This window comes from Brachycentrus maculatus, unplaced genomic scaffold (genome assembly GCF_059751285.1).
Source record: "Brachycentrus maculatus isolate JH-2025_06_01 unplaced genomic scaffold, ASM5975128v1 h1tg000383l, whole genome shotgun sequence".
Taxonomy (NCBI): domain Eukaryota; kingdom Metazoa; phylum Arthropoda; class Insecta; order Trichoptera; family Brachycentridae; genus Brachycentrus; species Brachycentrus maculatus.
The window spans coordinates 236,370-257,933 of NW_028281132.1; the positions used below are offsets into that span (position 1 = coordinate 236,370).

At 30.8% G+C, this 21,564-nt stretch overlaps 1 protein-coding gene across 1 annotated transcript in view; it reads right to left on the reverse strand.

Annotated features, from left to right (window-relative positions):
* Positions 1-21,564, reverse strand: part of LOC148303169 (lachesin-like) — a 91,765-nt gene that overhangs the window by 1,475 nt on the left and 68,726 nt on the right. The window contains exons 6-7 of the mRNA XM_088270405.1: positions 6,002-6,130; positions 203-340 (exon numbers count right to left, since the gene is read on the reverse strand). Of these exons, the coding sequence (XP_088126531.1) occupies positions 203-340; positions 6,002-6,130 (267 nt within the window). The remainder of the gene's footprint in view (positions 1-202; positions 341-6,001; positions 6,131-21,564) is intronic.

The window sequence follows — 21,564 nt, forward strand, 5'->3', positions numbered from 1 at the left end:
ATATCTCGAAACTAGTTGTGTTTACATAAAGAAACTCAAAAGTGGACTTAAACAAGTGTTTTATTTTTATATTTATATAAGAAAAAAAACGATTCGGATACGTTCATCCTTATTTTAAATGTCCTATTTCCGAGTGACGTTATACTATGGGTTAATGGAAGGGTTTAGCATTTGAACCCATTGTCAAATTGCTCGTACTCACTATTTGCAATAACCTCTCCCTTTTCTCTCGCCCAGTAGTTGATGGACCTCGGGGATGCTTCAGAATGACACTCCAGGGAAACGGAGTGCCCAAAGATGGCACCAACTAGCTGGTTTTGTATCCAAATCATCGGAGGAACTGAAATTAAATTATTTATAAAATACATTTTCAATAATATATTCTCCGATCTATAACCGGAAACACGTTGCGAGGACGCGTAAGAAACACTGATATCCGGAGCATGTGTAAGACGGAAGATGTCGTGAGGTGGAGACGACAACGAAGGCGATACTGGAATGAGTCAGAAGATTGACTTCCACGTATCGCCCTTCAAGGAAACTCTGAAGGACGCAGACCCCCAGGCATACCTCCAAAAGGGTGAAGAGATAGCTGGCAGTCAACATTCCAAGAGCGACAGGCAGCCGCATAGATAGATCACGAGGATCTAAAAAGAAGAAGAAGAAGAAGAAGAAGATTTTCAATTAAAATATTATATGACGTGTACAATCTGTTCATAGTTATTTTACCTCTAATTTTTTAAATTTGTAATACTGCCAAATAACTAATTTTAAAAAAATGTTCACAGTTATTTTCCTCTAGTTTTTTTAAAAATTATTTATACTGCCAAATAAATAAAAAAAAGACTCGAGGTAAAATAACTGTGAACATACTGTTTGTATGAAACACAAACAAACACACATGTAGGTAAGTTACTTCCCGATTTAAGAAGCATAATTTCCAGGGATGCAAAGATTAATAAAGGCATAGAAAGGAAAGCAAATGCTGGGAACACAGTGAATGGTGCACTGAAATTAGTTAAGGCTAATCAAAACCTTTCAGCGAAAGCTAAACTGACTGTGCATAATGGAGTCCTGGTTCTAGATATAATGTAAGTGAAACATGAAGTTGGCCAAAGAAGGATGAAACTAGACTGAATGCAGTAGAAATGCAATCTTTCAGACGAATATGCGGTAAAACAATGTATGATAGATGTTCGAATGGCAATGTAAGGAAATAATGCAAGGAAATAATTAAGAGAGGTGTGTTAAGATGGTTTAGACACGTGGAACGAATGAGTGAGGAAAGAACGGTTAAACGAATTTATGAGGCAAATATTGTTGGAAATATGAGCAGAGGAAATCTCGAGATAATCATATTTAGTATGATCAAGTATTTCAAACAGTTGAAAGTGGTTAGGTAAGGATTAGAAATAAACGTATTAAGCGCTTCGGCTTAACACAGACTATGCCTAAAAAGCCAAAATACAGATGAATTATTTGTACTTACATGTATATTTATGAAATAAATATGTAAAATATATACATATATTTTTTTTTTGACATCTCATCAAAGATGAAGAAGAATATGGAAGTCTAGGCATTTACGGGGCTAACGACCGTCATCGGCTGGTTTAAGTGATCACTTTACACACGTGTAACATTCATCAATTCTACCCATTATTGACAACCACACTACTCAAATTCTTGGAAGTTCTATATATATGAACCAATTTAGAAACCTTGTTCTTGAATCACTAGAACTTCACTAGAGACATCTATTGGTGAGATGTAAACAAGCTTTTTACTAAGCAGAAACTCTTTTATTAGTATGTGAGGTCCGAATCCTGGATTATAATCACACACATGAGAAACGCCAGATAATACCATTTTCATTTTTATTATAAGCTTAAATAATAAAAATGAAAATGGTATTTTATGGCGTATAATGGGTAGAATTGGTGAATGTTACACATGTGTAAAGTGATCACTTAAACCAGCCGATGACGGTCGTCAGCCCCGTAAATGCCCAGACTTCCATATTCTTCTTCATCTTTGATGAGATGTCAAAAAATAAAATGAAAATAACTCCTGTAATTGGAGATAATCCAGATTTTGTGAACAAGTATTTGGACACACTCAAAATGTTGTAAATATGTAAAATATTTTTTTAATCTTATGAATTTTGAAAACAAAGTTAATTTACTAACTTAGACACAAACTGGTAATCAATTTGCCTTTTGCGATAAATCGATTAAAAGAATGCCAAATTATCGATTATCGAACGGAGTTTGTGTCTAAAGTTATCATCAGTAGGTAATGTCGCCGAACAAACTTTGCCATAACAAACCCAACCATTTACATTCCATACACGATTGTATCATTAAGGCATGTTCGATGACAGTTAGAAGGGATAATCACATACACAAACATGCCCTTAAGGACATAAGCCCTCGAATATTTTCAATTTTGTTACATCATGCCATTAAAATCTCAATTTTCCAAAATTTCCCAAAAGTGCGTGCTCGCTAAGTACACAGCTTGAGTTTAAAAATAAAATTAGGAAATATTCTGATACCGTTTTAATTGCTTTAAAATTAATTATTATTTACGAGGATAACACGATTGTGGGTGTTTCGATTAATTCTAGCTTTCCCTTTTATCCGTTAATTTTCTAAAGGGTTATACTAAAATTGCGGTCGGTCCTTTTGGCGACCGCAAAAATAAAACAGACCACCGTAATATTTTGAATAAGACCTACATTTCGCATCCAATGGCCAACATATTGTCTATTTCGGTGTTGAAATTTCAAATATTAATCGTAAAAATATGTATAGGATGGTAAAAATATAAATATTTCACTTAATAATTCATTTGTAATTTTTGTTTAACTTGGTAAATACCACTATTAAAAAAAAATCTATTGTGACACGTGTTTTGATGTTTACATATCGCTCACTCCTTTCAAGAACGTCATAAATAAAAAAACTTGATTTTTTAGGAGAATGTTTTAAAGTTTAAAAATATAAAACAATGTTTTAAAAAATAAATATCAAACCACTTATTGAACTTTTTACCGTGCAAAAGATCCTTTTAGGTTAAATCTGAAGGTTTTTTTTCTCCATTTGAAAAATATTAAGTTTATTTAAAAATAATTAACAATACCTTTTCTTCAAAATGCAAAAACAACACTTTGTGCCCTGTAGCGGGTAAATATTAAGTTAAAAATATGCCGCTTTTGCTAGGATATAGTAAATTTTATGGACATTCCGAAAACATGCACCACTGAAAATTGACGATTTTTTATTTAAAACGTTCTTGAAAGGAGTGAGCGATTTGTGTACTTGGACGTTGAAGGATGAAGAGGTGGTAGGAGCTGTTTCTTATTTTAATGTTATAATTTATTTTATATAAGTGTGAACATAGACAATAGGGTGGAGGTTTTAGTTATTGTCATATTGTTATTTCCGGGTTTATTATAATTTATATTTTTATGAATTTTTATTGTTTGAAAATGCTACGGTTTATGGCTTTTCGTTTTAACAATTTTTAAAATTATATTATAACAAGAATAACGTAGAAATTATACATATTATAAATCACATATTATAGATCATACATATTATGTGTGATCATTATCTATTACATGGTTAGCGAACTCTGAACAATTCATTTTTCTTAAACCTTATTCATGTTTTTACATTTTAACACCTCAATATAGATGCAAAAGAATATAAAAAGTCTGGGTTTATTACCTGTCATAGGCTGATTAAGTGATTACTTTACACACAAAAATTAAGAATAGCAAGTGCGTCAGTCATCAAGCTGGAAGGCCTGTGCGGCGCGCTGTCACAGTCTGTACGCGCAATGTGTACTGAAGTTTTCAGATAAGATTTTCAATACTACTTTTAATCAATTTGATTTGTAAGGTGTCCAGTTTGAATTATTTTTTGACATCTCATCAAAGATGAAGAAGAATATGGAAGTCTGGGCATTTACGGGGCTGACGACCGTCATAGGCTGGTTTAAGTGATCACTTTACACACGTGTAACATTCACCAATTCTACCCATTATTGACAACCACACTACTCAAATTCTTGGAAGTTCTGTATATATGAACCAATTGGGAAACCTTGTTCTTGAATCACTAGAACTTCACTAGAGACATCTATTGGTGAGATGTAAAGAAGCTTTTTATTAAGCAGAAACTCTTATATTAGTATGTGAGGTCCGAATCCTGGATTATAATCACACACATGAGAAACGCCAGAAAATACCATTTTCATTTTTATTATTTAAGCTTATATTTGTCCAGTTCGGTTTATAAAACATCCGATTCGAAGTGAAAAATCTGCAACTTACATATATTTTTGTATAGATTTTATTATCCTCTGAGTTGTACTTTATTCACGGACGGCTTATGATTTTGTATTGGTACTTCTTCTTTGAAAGTAATGAAGGACTTTAGGGTCCTTAATTGGTACACGGAAATTACTCTAAACTTAAATTATTCTCATACTTTAAGTTTAGTTTCGTCTTATTAGGAATACACAGGGGAATTTGCAAAAATGACCCTAGACATTTAAATTCTCAGCCGGCATTGACTAAGGCATTAATTAAAGCGATTATTTTAAGGGATTTAGGACTGATGAAAACGGAACTTAAGATCTGAGATGATAATGTTCCTTACTATAATTTGAATAATGTTTTGAACTGATATTATTATAAAATAAGTTTGAAGAAGGTATTTCAGAATATTTTGTGTGTCCAAATCTTTATATGAAAACAGCTGTCAAACATATATGTCGCCGATGAAGTTTGTATTGAAAATATGAAGTGATTTTTAGACTTTAAACATACTACAAACATAGAAGTCACCGAAATTTACGTTGTTTAATTTTAAATCATGGATAAAATTGTGAATATATAATAGCGCAATGAATAAAGTAATACTTAACCCAGCCAATAACAGATCCGAGGCCATGTAAATGTTCAGATTTATATATTACATCTCAATTAAATTTTTTCAACTATATACGCATGCCTCAATTTATTTGTAATGGATATGAGCTACACGTGTTATTTTGTTGAATTTTTAGCCAGTAGCCGGATTTTTTTGTTGTTATTTTAACGATATGACGATATTGCTATTTTAATTCGAAAGTATATTTTTTTTTGCATTTTTGATGAATATTTTTATTTACCATTTTTTTTTCTACTTTAATAGCCACAAAAACAAGATAATATATTTAAAAACATTAAGTAACATATTACTGAAAAAAATATTTTAAAAACAAATAAATATTTTTCTGTATAATTGGTTTACTGACCGGTAAAAAAATTATCGTGAAAAAAAAAACTAAGTGTCGGCTAATATAATTTTTAGTAATTTATAAATTATGAATAAATGTATGGTTAAAGCAAATTTATTTATGTAATTAATTTATTTATTGGAAAACCAGAATATTCACAAAAATAACAAAATATAATAAAAAATATACATATTTTGGATTTTGAATAAAGCTTTGTTTCTGGTCTGTGCCCCCGGAACTCAGGACTAAAATTGATGAGTGATAAAAGCTCTGGGCAATCTACATAATTATTAAAAAAAATATATAAGGGAAAATTGAAAATGAAAGTCTCGCAGCAAAAGTTAAACAGGGAGTACACAATGGAGTCCTGATACCAACCCTATTGTATGGAAGTAGAACATGGAAAGAAGGAATATTGAGGAAAACTTGGCATGATCAAGTATGTCAAATACATAATAGCGGTCTGGTCAGTAGTCGAAATAATCGGCGGGTATGTATAAGGAGATTTATGTATGTGGAAAAAGCGAAGAACGTTTGCAAAGACAGAGTGGTTTGGCGTTCTATTCTCTCTGCCTACCCCTGCGAGAAAATTAGTTGAAATTTTGATTTTTTTTTTTAAATTGTTATTTTCGTGTTTGAAGAATTACTGCTACATTTATGTTAGAGATTTGTTCTCGAGTAGGATAATGATAAAAAAATTGATACTTACAGTTGATGTTTAGGGTGACCCTTTTGCTAACTGATGGTGGAACTCCGTTGGAGGCGATGCAGAGGTATGCGCCCGCGTGGAGGCGACTTGTCTTCGCTATGGTCAGTTGCCCTCCCTCGAACCAAAGTGCTGAAAGTTGAATAAAATACAAATTTTGTATAAAGACCAGACTGAATTTCAGGCAAATGCACCATTGGGTATGAATGTTTTTCAGCAATAAAAGAGAAAAAATTGTTTGATAATATCTTAATAAGACAAAATGCGTCACGCGTTATCATATACCATATTTCGTAGTCATACAAGAGAAAGTGACCAAGTGCATTGTTTTACAAAAACGTGATCATTGACTGTTTGATTTCTTACTAGCTTAATATTGCCCTTAAAAAATCCCTAAGGATTTCAAACCTGGAAGTATAATATATTGACTTAGTAAAAATGATTAACTGCATTGATGTTCATTTTCTTGCCAAGCAAAAGTGACTTAAATGGTCCTCCTGAACATTTTACGTTTTGGTAGTTGGTCACTTTATCCTGTACGACTACGATATGTAAATAAAGTAGAATTTAATCCAATAACCGTGTTTAATTTTAGATATATTCCTAACAATTCAAAATGGAATTTCACCAACTGTCTGCAGTAACAATAAATAAGAAAAACGGTTTTATTTAAATCGTTACATTAAGGCTTAGATCTGAGGCTTATCTCAAGCGCTCAAATCAGAATGCATTCAGCCACGCTTAGGGCTGGTCGTGTGCTCACGCTCATTTAAAAAAATGTGAATTCGATATTTTTTGTTTTTCAGAATATATGGAATTTTTTTTTATATATTCTTAACCCCCTTACCTTTTAATAAGTCTTTTCTTTTTAATACCATAAAATTATTTCGAAGAAAAACTTATTTTTTTAATGCAAAAACGATGTTATAAGAAAAAAATAATTTACGTAAAATGTTACCCGGATTTAGAGAAAATAAAGTTACGATTTAACAAATACTTGACCTTAAGTTTTAATAACAACTATTATTCATATTTTTATAACACTTGAATAATCCACTTAATTGAGTTTTATTTTTATTTACGATATATTAATAATATACTGTTTCAAAATACGTCACCATTATTATCAATGTTTCCTTTTTCAAAAAATGTTGTTCCTTAACCCCCCTACCTATATTTATTAACCTATATATTTGCCTACATATGTTTTTATTCGTTAGTTTTAATTTGTACCAGAAGATGAAAACAATTTTCGTTTTCGAAACTAGTCGTAAATAAAAATAAAACTCAATTAAGTAGATTATTCAAGTGTTATAAAAATAAAAATAAATATGTCATTCCACAAAGTTGATGCCGAATCAATAAATAATATTACTATCATTCAGATCTATGTAAAAAAAAATATTGCATTAATAAATAAAAATGAAAAAAATAAAGTTTACGGAAAATCGATTTGTTTTGTTTAAATTAATTGCAGAGAAAGGAACTGTAATATTTTTCTTCATTGCGATAGAATTACAATAAAACTAGTTATATAAAAACGTCATAAAGTGTCATGGAATTGGTGTTAAAACAAGGAGTAAAACGTAATAGTTTCAGTAGTGGATTTTCGATACACGAACTCGTTACTAGAGTCGAGTTTTCCAATTTCGATTAGGTACCCAATCGTTCTATCGAATAGTAACTTTATTTTTAAAAGTGGGTGAACAGCGGCGGGAACAGCGTTATATAGTATATTGTATTACAACTGTTCTCAAGCCCTAAAACTTTTATCACGTTTAAAACAGATTTTTGACGACTCACATTAAAAAAAATACAGTCATACGCAGATGGCGATGAATTGCCATAATTTTATTAGTTTAAAATCTTCCTTTTCAAGAGTTCTTTGTCCTTTACTGCAGGCTGTAGGCCTTTAAAATATATCCGTATAGTATAAAATAATCAAGTCTAATTAAAGGGTGCATAAAAAATTATATATCATCGTCTTCTCCGTCTTATTCCTCATTGCTGAGGGTTGTGACCCTTGCAGAAGCAATGACTATTCTCCAGTTATCCCTTGACTGCGCTGCACGTAGCGCTCCAACCACTGAGGTGCCTGCTGCTGCCTTAATTTGATCGGTCCATCGTGTTAGGATCTTCCTCTCCCTCTCTTTCCCTCCAGACTACCGATCACAACTAGTCGTTCCAGGCTATCCTCGTTGCCACGCGCAACGTGTCCAAAGAACTGGACACGTTGCGCGTGGCAACTAAATATCATATTTCCCAATATTTAAAATAAACTGGCTAGGATCTTGCATACATTTAAAACTACAAATAAATAAATACCTTTCCCAATCCTGTCATAGATGGCTCTAGTGAGCTCACTTGTACAGTGTCACGAGATTAATGAAACATGTAAAAGTTCCAAAGTTTTTATCTAAATGTTATCAATCGAGGGTAGAATAGTAAGTGTTGATAAAGTGATCACTTAATCGGCCTATAACAGGTCATAAGCTTTGTAAATACCCAGACTTCCATAGTCTTCTTCATTGTTGTTGAGATACCAAAGATTGGGAATCGAACCCGAGACATTCAGCGTGGTAGCTTAATATATTAACCACTACGCTATGGGGGCCTATTTACTCGGTACAAATATTTTATGGCATGATAAATCGCGAATAAACAAAAATATTTTCAAAATTTCGTCAAGCACTACATAATATTATGTTCAAATGAATAAATTCGAAAAAAATACTGAGTAATGATCGACCGAGTATTTTCACGAGGGCTTCTGGGCACACAATAATAATATAAAGTACACACCATTTAGAAAATATATTATATGTACAAGAAAAGACGGGACTAAGTGGATGATTTAAGAGTCTAGCCTAAGTTTAAGGATTATCAGGATATTTTTACGTCCCATTCTATAACGGGGATAACCATAAACAAGGAACAAATAGGGAAATATGTCATATTTAGGACAAAACGAAATATTTACCGTTCTTTGGAACTGTTCACCATTATTTTTGTGGATAGCGTCTAATCACTAATTTAATAAAAAAAAATGAAAAAACTCTTTAATTGTATTTAATTGTGTTGATAATGGAAATTATAGTGTTGTAGAATAGGATAAATCGCTCACTCTTTTCAAGAACGTCATAAATCAAAAAACTTGATTTTACAGGAGAACGTTTTTAAACACTAAAAATATAATACAATGTATTAAAAATAAATATCAAGCGACTTATTGAACGTTTTACTGTGCAACAGATCTTTTAAGGTAAAACCTGAAGGTTTTTTCTCCATTTGAAAAATATTTTGTATATTTTAAAAAAATTATTAAAGAATACCTTTTCTTCAAATGCAAAAACAACACTTTCTGCCCTGTAGCGGGTAAATATTAAGTTAAAAATATGCTACTTTTGCTGGGATATAGTACATTTTCTGGGCATTACGAAAAGATGCACCACTGAAAATTGACGATATTTGATTTATGACGTTCTTGAAAGAAGTGAGCGATATGTGTCGCCTACTTTCAAAACGCACCAAATCCATGTAAGTCGATATTACAAAAAATTCAAAATTCTCCGGGTAACATTTATGTTTCAAAGATTTGTCTATCTTTAGATAAAATATTATGAACTATAAAATTTTCCAATTTTTTGGATTTTTTTCAGTATTTAAAAAAAAACACGAGACACAAACCGATGATGATGTCATCTTAATTTTTGACCTATCTCTGCTTTTTGATTAGCCGATATGGCTCAGAAGGCAAATTTCATGAATTAAGCGGAATTTGAAATACAAGCTGTTTTTAAATATTCTCTAGCAGGGTTTTAAAATATATAAATATTATAAACAATAAAACTCACAATTGGCATTCCGATAGAGTATTTATTTTAAAATCTTATAAAATTGGATCTGGCTGATTTTGAAAGTACAGATATAACCTGTTATCGGTCTTTTAATGTCTTCAGTCTTTACATTATCTAACATGTTTTATTCTGTACATGGTACACAAGCAAAGAGATGTTCAGTAGTTAATTTTTAAATCTGACGTTTTTAACTTTGGAAAAATAATACTCACATTTATTTATATTTCTTTATAAATAAAAATGGATACACTAATTTATTAAAAATCTTACATCTTCGTAAGTTATTCATCAAGCGCTTTGAAATTTTCGACTTGTGTTATATTTTTCATATCTGCCTATCCTTACTACCGCAAAATATTTAAAGAATTTAATTTTAATTTTTCAAACGAGAATGGGCTATTTTACAACTCTCTCATTTTTTACTAGACGAATGATAATATTTTCAGAATGATTTCTTTATAACAATTTTACAATTATCTTTATTAATTCTGGAATCAATTCATAAAAAATATAATTTTAATTTCGCTCCAATAATGCGTGTTGTTTTTAATAAGGGCCTGTAAGGTTTGTTTAAGTAAGTAGAGGTAATAATTTCGACAGAAGAGTAAAAAGGTGCACATGAACGGTTCTGTTTCCACACAATTTGATGTGTCGAAAATGCCTTTTTAATATCCGACGCACTTTTATTATAAGTCGCATTCGAATAACTTGTTAGTAATTCTGTCTCAGAATATATTTCTACTCTTCATGTTTATCTAACGAGGGCAATTAAAAATATAGAAATATTATATTCGCAAAGTTAGGGGCCCACAGAACTTCACCTAAAGTAAAGTTTATTTTCGGCTCAGTTGTCAGTCATTTGATCAAATTCTGCTTGCATGGTGTTGTAATATCTTGCTAGTTAAATTTAATGATGAATTGAAAGTTACGTGATACATTATGCTAAGACTTATTGTACTATGTATCTCTCAAGTCTTCTCTTTGACCATTCAGATGAGGGATGATTTAACCCGCATCTTGAAATTAATCAGCTTTGCTTTATGTAATAATACAATGCCATGTAGAAATTTACAGTTCATCAATTCATATATTTAGTCAAGTGGGTAATAATTCATTTTACGTGGAGTATATTCATGACGTATCCGCCTCCGTAGTGTAATGATTAGCGCGTTTTGCTAACGTGCTGGATGTCACAGGTTCGGGACATCCAGGAGGGAAAAATAATTAAAAGTGATTTTTCATTCTTATAACTATTTTTAATTTACTTTTCACTCGGTATCACTGTTTCTTAAAATCAAAAAGATTAGTGGTATTTGCCAAGTAAAAGTTAAATTAAAAATAAATAAAGATATTACGACAAAGTGCTTCCCGAATCAATTAATGAAATAATTTTTGTTAATTCATTCGGCAATCACTTTGTGGTAATATACACATACATAAAGACATTTAAAAAAAATTGTCACAATATTTTAAAATGTGTTTTTAATGAAACTATAAAATTATGTAGACTCTAACACTCAGTGTTTGATTTTAATATTTAAAAAAAAAAAATGAATTTCTATCATCAAAACAGCAAATCCATCAACAATTTTTTTTGTAAAATTATCAAAATTAAATAAAAAACAACTAGGGTATAAATAAAAAAATATATAATAAAATAAAAAGGTCTTCCTAAACCAATATTATATTACAGGAGTAGAAGCGATACCGTAAATGAATTACAGCCATGAAAACAAATGAAACAAACAAACCCCTGCGATATTTTCAAGAAGAAAAAAGTTTATAACAGCATATTGTACCTTTGATAAATTAATTACGGTAATTAAATTTCGTATGTTTAATAATAAAAACAAAAAATTAAAAACAATAATATTTTGTTATGTTTTTCTTTTTTTTAAAAATATTTATCCAACAAGTAAAAATGTATTATAAGTAATAAAGAAAACGTAATTAGCAAAAAAAATATTTCCGACAAGATGATTGATTTTGTTTTAATGGGAATTTTAATGAAAACATAATCAAAGAACCTTTTTAGTTAAAAAAGGACGACAAAATCATGACTGAGAAACTTCTGAAAGATTTAAAATAAATTAGGTGCGTTAGATATTGTATATTTATCGAGAATAAATAATTAGGTAAGAACTTAATTAAGAATTTTATTTGGTAACGATGTGTCTTTGAAAACGAAATAAACAACGTGAATTTTGCTTTCGACATTAAGAAAAAACATTACCAAACAAAATTGGGATATAATTCTTTTATCACATTTCTGAAATTTTATTGACACCTCAACATACACGAAAAAGTAAATCGAAATGGAAATTTGGAATTCTGGGCTTTAACAAGGGTTGAGAACCTGTCACTGTGTGATCGTTTTATACACTTTGAAAAATTGACCATTCTAATTATGATCGACAACCACATTGCTCATAATGACAGCCACCGTGGCGTAGTTGTGTAGACGCTCGACTGCGAAACTGCCGTCGCGGGTTCAATTCCCCAGCCAATTGCGAAGTAAGTTCAAGAAAAATATTTATTATAGTAGTGTAACACTGTTCCGTGTTCCGTGTCTGTCTGCTGTGGTGGTCGAGGTTATGGGCGTCTGTGTACCGGCCAGCGCCGGGTCGGAGTCGGATCTAGCTGACTAATTGAACTAAATACTAATCCCTTTCACTGCCTGCACCGGGGTACTTCTAGAAAATTTCGTGACGGATTTAAAAACTTGTATTCATTTAGATTGACAGTGACAGGTATATTGAAAGCTTTTAAATGTAAATTCACAGTAAAATCGGAATACAATTTTATATTGTTTCACATTTTCAATAAATTTCGCAACTTAGTAAAAAAAAATTGCTTTGCAAGAGCAAATCTGTCATGCGGGCATGTCATCTGGGCATGCGGTAGGACAGCTTTCAATTATTAAAGTAGTTTTAGTAAATGTGATAAGCAACTAAAAATTGAGGCATTGAGGGATCTTAAAAAAACAGTACGTTGTATATATGCTTTAGTTGAAATGCTATCATTAACTGCATTTTAAAGTAAAACTTTGTCTGGGCCATCTGTTGTTTATTTTCTTTTTATACTAAAAATATCGATTTGGCATTAATTTTAATGATGATATTGATGATGGCATTAACATGATGTCTTTAATAGAAATAAAAATGAATCACTTTTATAAGACCGCTTTTGAGTTAATAAATGTAAATACGACTAGTTTCGAAGTGTATTTTCACCTGTTGATGAAAAGGTTTGTAATTCTCGTATCTAGTCGTATTTATCATACGTTAATGAACTTAACGTTGTCCTGAACATTTTTTTCATTTTTTACATACATGATATTATGAATATTATTGAATATATTGTCTACTAAGAGACATCTGTAAATATCGATTTCAACCGTTTTTTATTATTATTTTGAATCAGAAGACCAGTTTGTTATTATTATTTTAAATCCAATTTGAAATTCAGCATTTGCGAAACAAAAAAATGACAGACTCAATATATTGTTAAATTATTTATAATATGATGTATTGTAGGTATGATCAAAACCATTAAGCACTCAGCAATTAAATGTAGGATTACAATTTTAATATTATTAATCATTTCAGAATTTATGTCCGCCTCCGTAGTGTAATGGTCAGCACGCTCGGATACCATACTGGATGTCCCGGGTTCAATTTCCAGGGGGGGTCAAGTAAATATTAGTGATTTTTTCACTGTAATAATTCAATATAACTCTGGACTGGTAACTGAAGCGGAGGGCTGATCACCTTTCCATCATGTGTTAATGATACAGATAACACTTCGTTTAGATGATGCAGTGCCCTATGCACCATAGGGTGTGGATAAGGGTTTGAATGAAGAATTTAAAAATTTGTGGTGTTTCGACGACATGCTTTGAATGGTTTTAAGATAAAAACCAAATAATCTAGTCACGTAAAAACATACGTATATTGTATCCGATACCAATAAATCTTCCTCCGAAGATGCACACAAATCGGGTAGAGAAGTTTAATTATTTAAACGAAAGCTGTCAGCATCCCCTAAAGAATGGGGACAGAATTCGCTCACCTACCCCTAATACGGAAGATGAATGCCCCAAGTTCTGAAATACAGCCACTTCGAATATGTAATTCCTTCCTATACTGCTATACAACACTTCAATATTATGGCATTTTCTTAAAAGAATGCCTCTGTGAATTATTCATATTTAGGTCCACAAGATGCTTAAATATGTACATATTTTGATACGTTTGGGATTGTAGTAAACCTTTACTTTTATATAAAAAAAAACCGTTTCACGTTCTGAAACATTTAAAAATAAATGTAACTTTTTTTTTGGTGCTTTAGGTATTCAAATTTAACAGTGAACCTGAGGATATAGGATGTAAACATAGCGATCTCCAAAATGAACCATAACGTCAAGTTAAATATGAAATTTAATAAAGGTAATATTTTATTTTCAAGAATTTATTTTGCATTAGCAGTGTCCAAGTAACATAGGATAGTGTGTAACTTGGACACTATACGGGTTTAAAACTTCAAGAGCTTATGTCTTTGCTTGTAATTTATTTTTCCTTGTCTCCATTTATAACCCCGTCATCGTAAGCCTTCTAAAAACCCAGACATTCCAAATTTTCTTCATTTTTGTTAAGATGTCGATTATATTCTTTTGAAAGTAGATCCAGCGCTTTGCAGGAGCTTGGATGAGGATCTATCCGATATCAGATCCGTGTTTATTCACAAAGAACTCTCACGAGAGATGGTATCATACATAATAATAAAAGTGAAGGACATTGATACTATAAACCAAGGTAGGACACAAAATACCGAACCCTCTTCTAGTGGAACGGATGGCCTGTTGAAGACAGCCAATATGCCGGCTTCTCCTGAGGAGTTTAACGTGGTTTCCCCCCAGCAATGAACAAATTTTGAGAAGTTCCCGATTGGCCCACACTAGATTATCCCTCCTGTTTCCAACGCAGATTAAAATAAACATGTTTATTAACTAGAATAAACGAAAGTCCTCTTTATGATCCATAAACCTTGTACATTATAAGCAAGGTAAATAATAAATGCCGCTCCAAAGGTGTTTTGTCATGGTTTAGGCATGTGGAACGAATGAGTGAAGAAAGAACAATAAAACAAATTTGCGTAAAAAAAAAACAGGAGGAGAAGAAGACCGTGGAAAAATTGACAGAAAAGCGGTCAGGTCAGGGGTCGTAATAATCGGCGGGTATATATGAAGAGATGCATGCATGTGGAAAGATGTTTGCAAAGATAAATGACAAAAATTGGTGTGGCGTTCTATTTTCTCTGCCTCTCCCGGAGGGGAAGCGGCGAGATGGTATTTTAAGTTTTATGTTCTCCTTCATGGTTGAAATGTAATTATTTTAATTTTTTTAAAGTTACCATGGTAAACTGTTTTAGCTGCAATCGACGAGTCGGAGCAGAGAGTCGGTTAATTAAAGGTAGTACCAAAGTTGAAACAATAAAGTCATGACACAGTAATCTTCAGTCGAGCAGGCGGCTCTTAACCCCGTATTAGCCTCTTGAGTTTGTCCAAAGCAAAAGTTTAGCCATTTTGGTAGATCCCGGTATAAAATTAGCATAAAACTCTGCGTGCTCTTAATGAAATTTTAGTGCGTGTCGAAAGTGGAAATTTTAAAGTCATTAAGGCTAAGAAAACAATACGACAATCGCGGGAATTAGAAATTCGAGCTTCGGAATACGAAGCTTCATTCGCCCCATTATAAGGGTTAATCGATTCAATTTTCTCGGCTGCAGGATTTTATAAACTTTCCAATTGAATTCTCATACATATTTCCCGTATCCCGGCTGAATACTGGATAAGAAAATTTATTTTAAGGGCAAATTGGTTTAGGGACGGGTATTTTTTTATGATGAAATTCAATCGTGAATTTTGTGAATGTTAAGAATTAATTTGGAAGCGTAAACAAAAGAGGGATCGATATTCGTTATATTATTTCAACGAACCCCCGCTTTTTATCGGACTTCATTTAAACACGTTGAGAAAATATATGAATGGAATAATATTATTCATTGATTTGGCATTAACTTTGTGGAATAACACGATGGTTAATTTAATCTAAAACTTAAATAATTTTTGGTCATCTCAACATAGATGAAGAAAAATATGGAAGTCTGGGCATTCACAGGGCTTACGACCGTCATAGTGATCACTTTACACAGTTGTAACATTCACCAATTCTACCCATTATTGTCACCATTACACTACTCAATTTTTTTAAACTTTTTGACATATTGATCTAACTAGTAACTGATCACAGTATGTTCAAGATCACAATAGCTATCGATGGTGGAATGAGGAAAGCTGTTATTAACCAAATACTCTTTCCATTTGCGTGTGAGGTTCGAATCCTGGATTATATTCACATACTTGAGAAACGCTTGAAAACGTGATCAATAAATTTTAGATTATAATTTGGCCAGTTAATTTATTTACAACTTTTTTAGAATGTCCAAATACTTATTCATAAATCCGAGTTATTTTTAAAGGACACACTTAAAATGTTGTAAAAATAAAATTATTGTAAAATACCACTTTTTTGTATTTATTATTGTAAACTGGACTAATTTAAAAAACCTCTGTAGTCCCATAAATTATTTGTCTTAATTTATAAAAAATGTTTTTAGCATTGCTTTTTGGTCAGTCATTTTTACATCATTCGTGCATTTTGGTCCTTAAGTCGACCAAAAACGCTTGTGATTAATATTTTGCGTAGTTTTAAATGTGTGAATAGTGCTATAGTAGTGATGTGTAGTATTATGTGTATGTTGGTGTAGTGATTGTCCTGACGAAGAGACGTGAAAGTTTCGAAACCACTAGATTAAAATCTTGGTGAGTGAGTACATACTGACATTACAAATATTTTGTTATGTTTGTATTAAAAAAAAACTAAATAATGCGGTCTTATAAATACAAGAATTTAATTTTTACATTTATTTGACTTGAATAAATTTACGTGATATTACTCAAATATTAGTCATGGAATTTTCGTAATCACTAATTGAACAGTTTTCTGTTATAAAACTAAAAATCACCATTGTATAAAATTGTACAAAAAGAACCTATGATTTTTTTTGTTAAAACAGGGCTTGACAGACAATAACTAAAAGAATTTCTTTGAAATAAAGTTTGAAAGAAAGTTTTTATTTTTGCATAATTTATTTCTAAAGAATACGGTAAATTCAGTCAATAAATTGAAATATAAATTTTACACTTATTGTATCTCCTCTGAACTTCGTTCCGTCATTGTCAAATAAATATTTAAAAAAAAAATATTGTTTTGTGAACGATAATATTAATCTAGATTTCATTTTTTTTTAATAAACATCTAACACAAATCCATTATAATTATTTCTAGTTATTATATTATTTTTATCCATTATAATTATTTAAAATTCGGACCATAAGGGAGTGTAAATTTCTCAGTTAGATCATTGGCTTAAAATTTCAAACTGTCTCGTAAAAAATCCAATAATTTCACACAATCTGCCATGAGTACGGGAATGCGTTCACCATAGTCATCGCTGTTTTTCTCTATTTCCTACCTGATATTCCTCCTTCATGTTCTTTCCCACATAACGTTTATATCCTTCATTCTGAATTATTTTATTTATTTCACATAATTAAGTCCAGTTTTTAAAAAAAATGCACATAAATAAAAAGTAAAATTTCAAATTTGTTTGCATTTTTTACTGATTAGACGTTAATAAAAACCGATATCATAACATAGGTGAAGAAGAATGTGGATTTTTTTGTATTTACAGGGCTTACAACCTGTCAAAGACTGGTTTAATTTTTGCACGTATAATCAATACATATTACACACTACGAAAAATTTCGAATAACTCGTTCTTTCACATGCGAGTTTTCTGCACCATCTATGGTTTAGTTGATAAAAGCTGTTAAGTTTTTTTGTTAAGCAGAGACCTACATGAAAAGTAAGTAAGATTTTCCCGAATGATTTACAAACCAATTTAATATTATAATCATATATAATAATAATAATAATAAATCCCTTACCGCACCCCAATGGTGCATAGGGCACTGCTTCATATAAACGCAGTGTTATCTCGATCGATTACACATGAAGGAAAGGTGATCAGCCCTCCACTTCAGGTACCAGTCCAGTGTAATATTGAATAAATATTAGAGTAAAAAAATCACTTATATTTATTACACCCCCTGGGAATCGAACCCGGGACCTCCAGAACTGTAGGCGAGCATGCTGACCATTACACTACGGAGGCGGACAGATATATAATCATATATACATAAATATATATATATATATATATATATATATATATATATATATATATATATATATATATATATATATATATATATATATATATATATATATATATATATATATATATATATATATATATATATATATATATATATATATATATATATATATATATATATATATATATATATATATATATATATATATATATATATATATATATATATATATAAATATATAAATAAATATATATATATATATATATATATATATATATATATATATATATATATATATATATATATATATTTGAATATTATTATTATTCCAATTAAATGTCCATACATTTTCTGGGTAATCGTAGTACCATTACACAAAAAGGTTGACTTGTCTCGACGTATCGGGATGAATGGCACCCCTATTGCAGCTACTTGAGGGTGTATTCGAATTCTTCCAATGTCTCCATTTCGCGAGAACAAAGTACAGAGCACGGTTGATTAAGACCTCAATTCCGCCCTCGATAGAGTATTGTAAGAAATTAAGGGCGAAGTCGTTTTCATTTGTATTGCGACCGCAAACAGTACAAGATATCCGAACTAGATTGATAATTTCTATTTAAAATTTACAAGTTTACATTTAAAAATAATTGTATTGGTTTATCTTGTAACCATTGAATTATGAGCAAAACGAGAGAGAGAGAGAGAGAGAGGGGGTTTTTGAATTTTCTTTGTTTTTTAATTTTCAAAAGTCAGCAGGATACAACGTGAATTTTTAATCTATGTAAATTAAAATGTGAATATATTTTAAGCATTATAAATTTTGTGTTACTGTGAATTAACACTCTCCTAACTATTCATCGTTCACTTTGTGTAATACCACTTTTATAGTTACCTGACGAGGGAATGGTTATTACGAAACCGTTAGTCCAGAAGTAAAGTTTCAAAGTAGTATTACACGTAGTGAACGATGAATCACAAGGAGGGTGTTAAAAATGTGTTGTTCAAATCTTAAATATCCTAAAATCATTCACAGGATGTTTTTAAACATTGTCACAATTTATCATTCGAATACGCGCGTGTTTTCATATGTGACGTGTATGTGTGTGTGTGTGTGTGTGTTTTTACCTACATATGCTGTTTCGAAAGCCGGTCTTTTGACCACAATGGCAGTGCTATCTGTTGGATTTAACAGCAATACACGCATGACTAAACAGTGTTCATGAAGGTCAGCGTGATTCTTAACTGCAGATGTCACTTAAATAATGTTTTTAATTGCATTGTTCCACGTTATTTTAATAAAATTAAGATTTTTTAAAAATAATAAAAACCATCAGCCTTGGCAACCTTATAAAGCAAGTTATTTTAATAATAACAAAGGGTTTACTATTGCATTTTCTATTAATTTAATGGATGATGCAAATAACATCATTCTTAATTATTTCAAACCGCTCAAAAATTATTATAAATGAAATTTTAAAGAAACTCATGAAACTTTCAACACAGAAAGTTTAAACGCGTATTAAAATTTTACAATAAGCGCTCTGCTAATTTCAAAACAAAAAATAATAACAAACATGAAAAACTGTCCTCCTACAGAAAAATAATACTCTTTAATCCATTTACTTTATCTTATCTTCGTTAATTAAAAAGATTATTTTATTAAGATGTTTTAAATTCTTTGCCTTTGATTTTAAGCATTTAGGGTAAATTTAACGCAAAACGGTAATTAAGCTATAAATTAAACAATTTAAAGGTCGTATTATATAAATACCTTTAATTAAAAAATTTAACTGCTTCCTTCAGTTTCAAAAGCATAATATTTGCTTTAAACCGCTCTAAAAGATTTTATTTAAAAAAAAATAAGGGAATTTTTTATTTGGGCCATTAATTTTTTTAAAGAATATTATTTAAAAAAATCCATTGCAATTACTCGTATATAAAGATTAATTTAAAAATAACATATTTAAGTAGTAGTACTAAGTATTCATATTTATATTTGAATTGGCATTCATGAAGTATTACAATTTTTTATTAATTTTTATTCATTATCAATGCATCATCGGCTTCCATATCCTTCTTCATCTTTGTTGAGATGTCAAAAAAATCCTATAATTGGAGATAGTCCAGATTTGTGTACAAGTATTTTGGATACACTCAAAATGTTGTAGAGTAAAGTTTAGTAAAAAAAAAAACTTCTCTCATGTCGTTGTTTAATATTATCATGTACCTACTGGTGATTGATCACTTTGCCTCCGTTCAGTTATCGATTAACTTAAAATTACATTGATTTGAAGCAATACCCTATGCACCGTTGGGTGCAAACGAAGACGAATAAACGGTTTAACATTTTGTAATTACCAAAAACACCAAAAGAAATGTTTTTAAGTGATTTTAAAACAAAGTTACATTTTTATTGTAAAACGGAAAATCACAAAATTAGTTTAGCTTCAAATATAAATTGTAAAAAAGGTATAAAATATCTTTTGTGGCAAAAAATACTGTCCTGCGAGTGTTTTTGCCTAGATTTTTCACTCATGAATTACATGAAATTATAGTAACTTTAAACATAAAGAGTAAATCCACTCACGAGTAGGCAAAGGCTATGAAACATAAAAAGTTGAAGCCTGAGTAGGGTCATACTAAGCGGTGTTGTATAAGCTGTAGCTAGATTTCAGAGTCACTTGGACGTTAGGTAATTTAAAAAAAAATACTATCATTGCTAGTACAGGCGACGCCACTGTAGTTGCAATACATGTTTCTTCCTGCCAGTCGCGCTATTTTCTTTGACAAACTTTCCTCTATTTTCATTCACCGGACAGAGGTTTCCAGTTATCTCTTGTTTCCCTAGTCTAGCTAGCCCGAGGTGGACTTCAGTTCTAGTGCGGGATTACCGGAGATTAACCTTTGCTTCTGTCGGGAAGAGCGTTTCCTGGACGCCTGAAAATCGCCACGGTCTGACAGACCTTAACGATGCTTGGTGTTACATTGTGTGTGTGTGTGAGACAGTCAAATTAATTTACTTTAAAGTCAATTATGTAATGTCATTTTGTTCATTCTTTTCATAGATTAATTTTTGACAATGTACAATAAAAACAACATTTAGGAGTTTTAAATCATATTTTTATATGTTTAAAAAAAACTGTTTAATTTTATAAAGTTTATAAAATGTGCCACAAAGTATCTGTGAAAAACAAATAAAAAAATAAGTATCAGAGTGCAAAGTCACAAATATTTTTTTCCCTTCCTTCCCCGTGGGAATCGAGCCCGAAGCCACCAGCACGGTAGCTAACGGTAGCTAAACAAGCTAACAATTACACAACGGAAGCGGAATATATGTATTAATGTGTATATATATATATAAATATATATATTTATATATATATATATATATATATATATATATATAT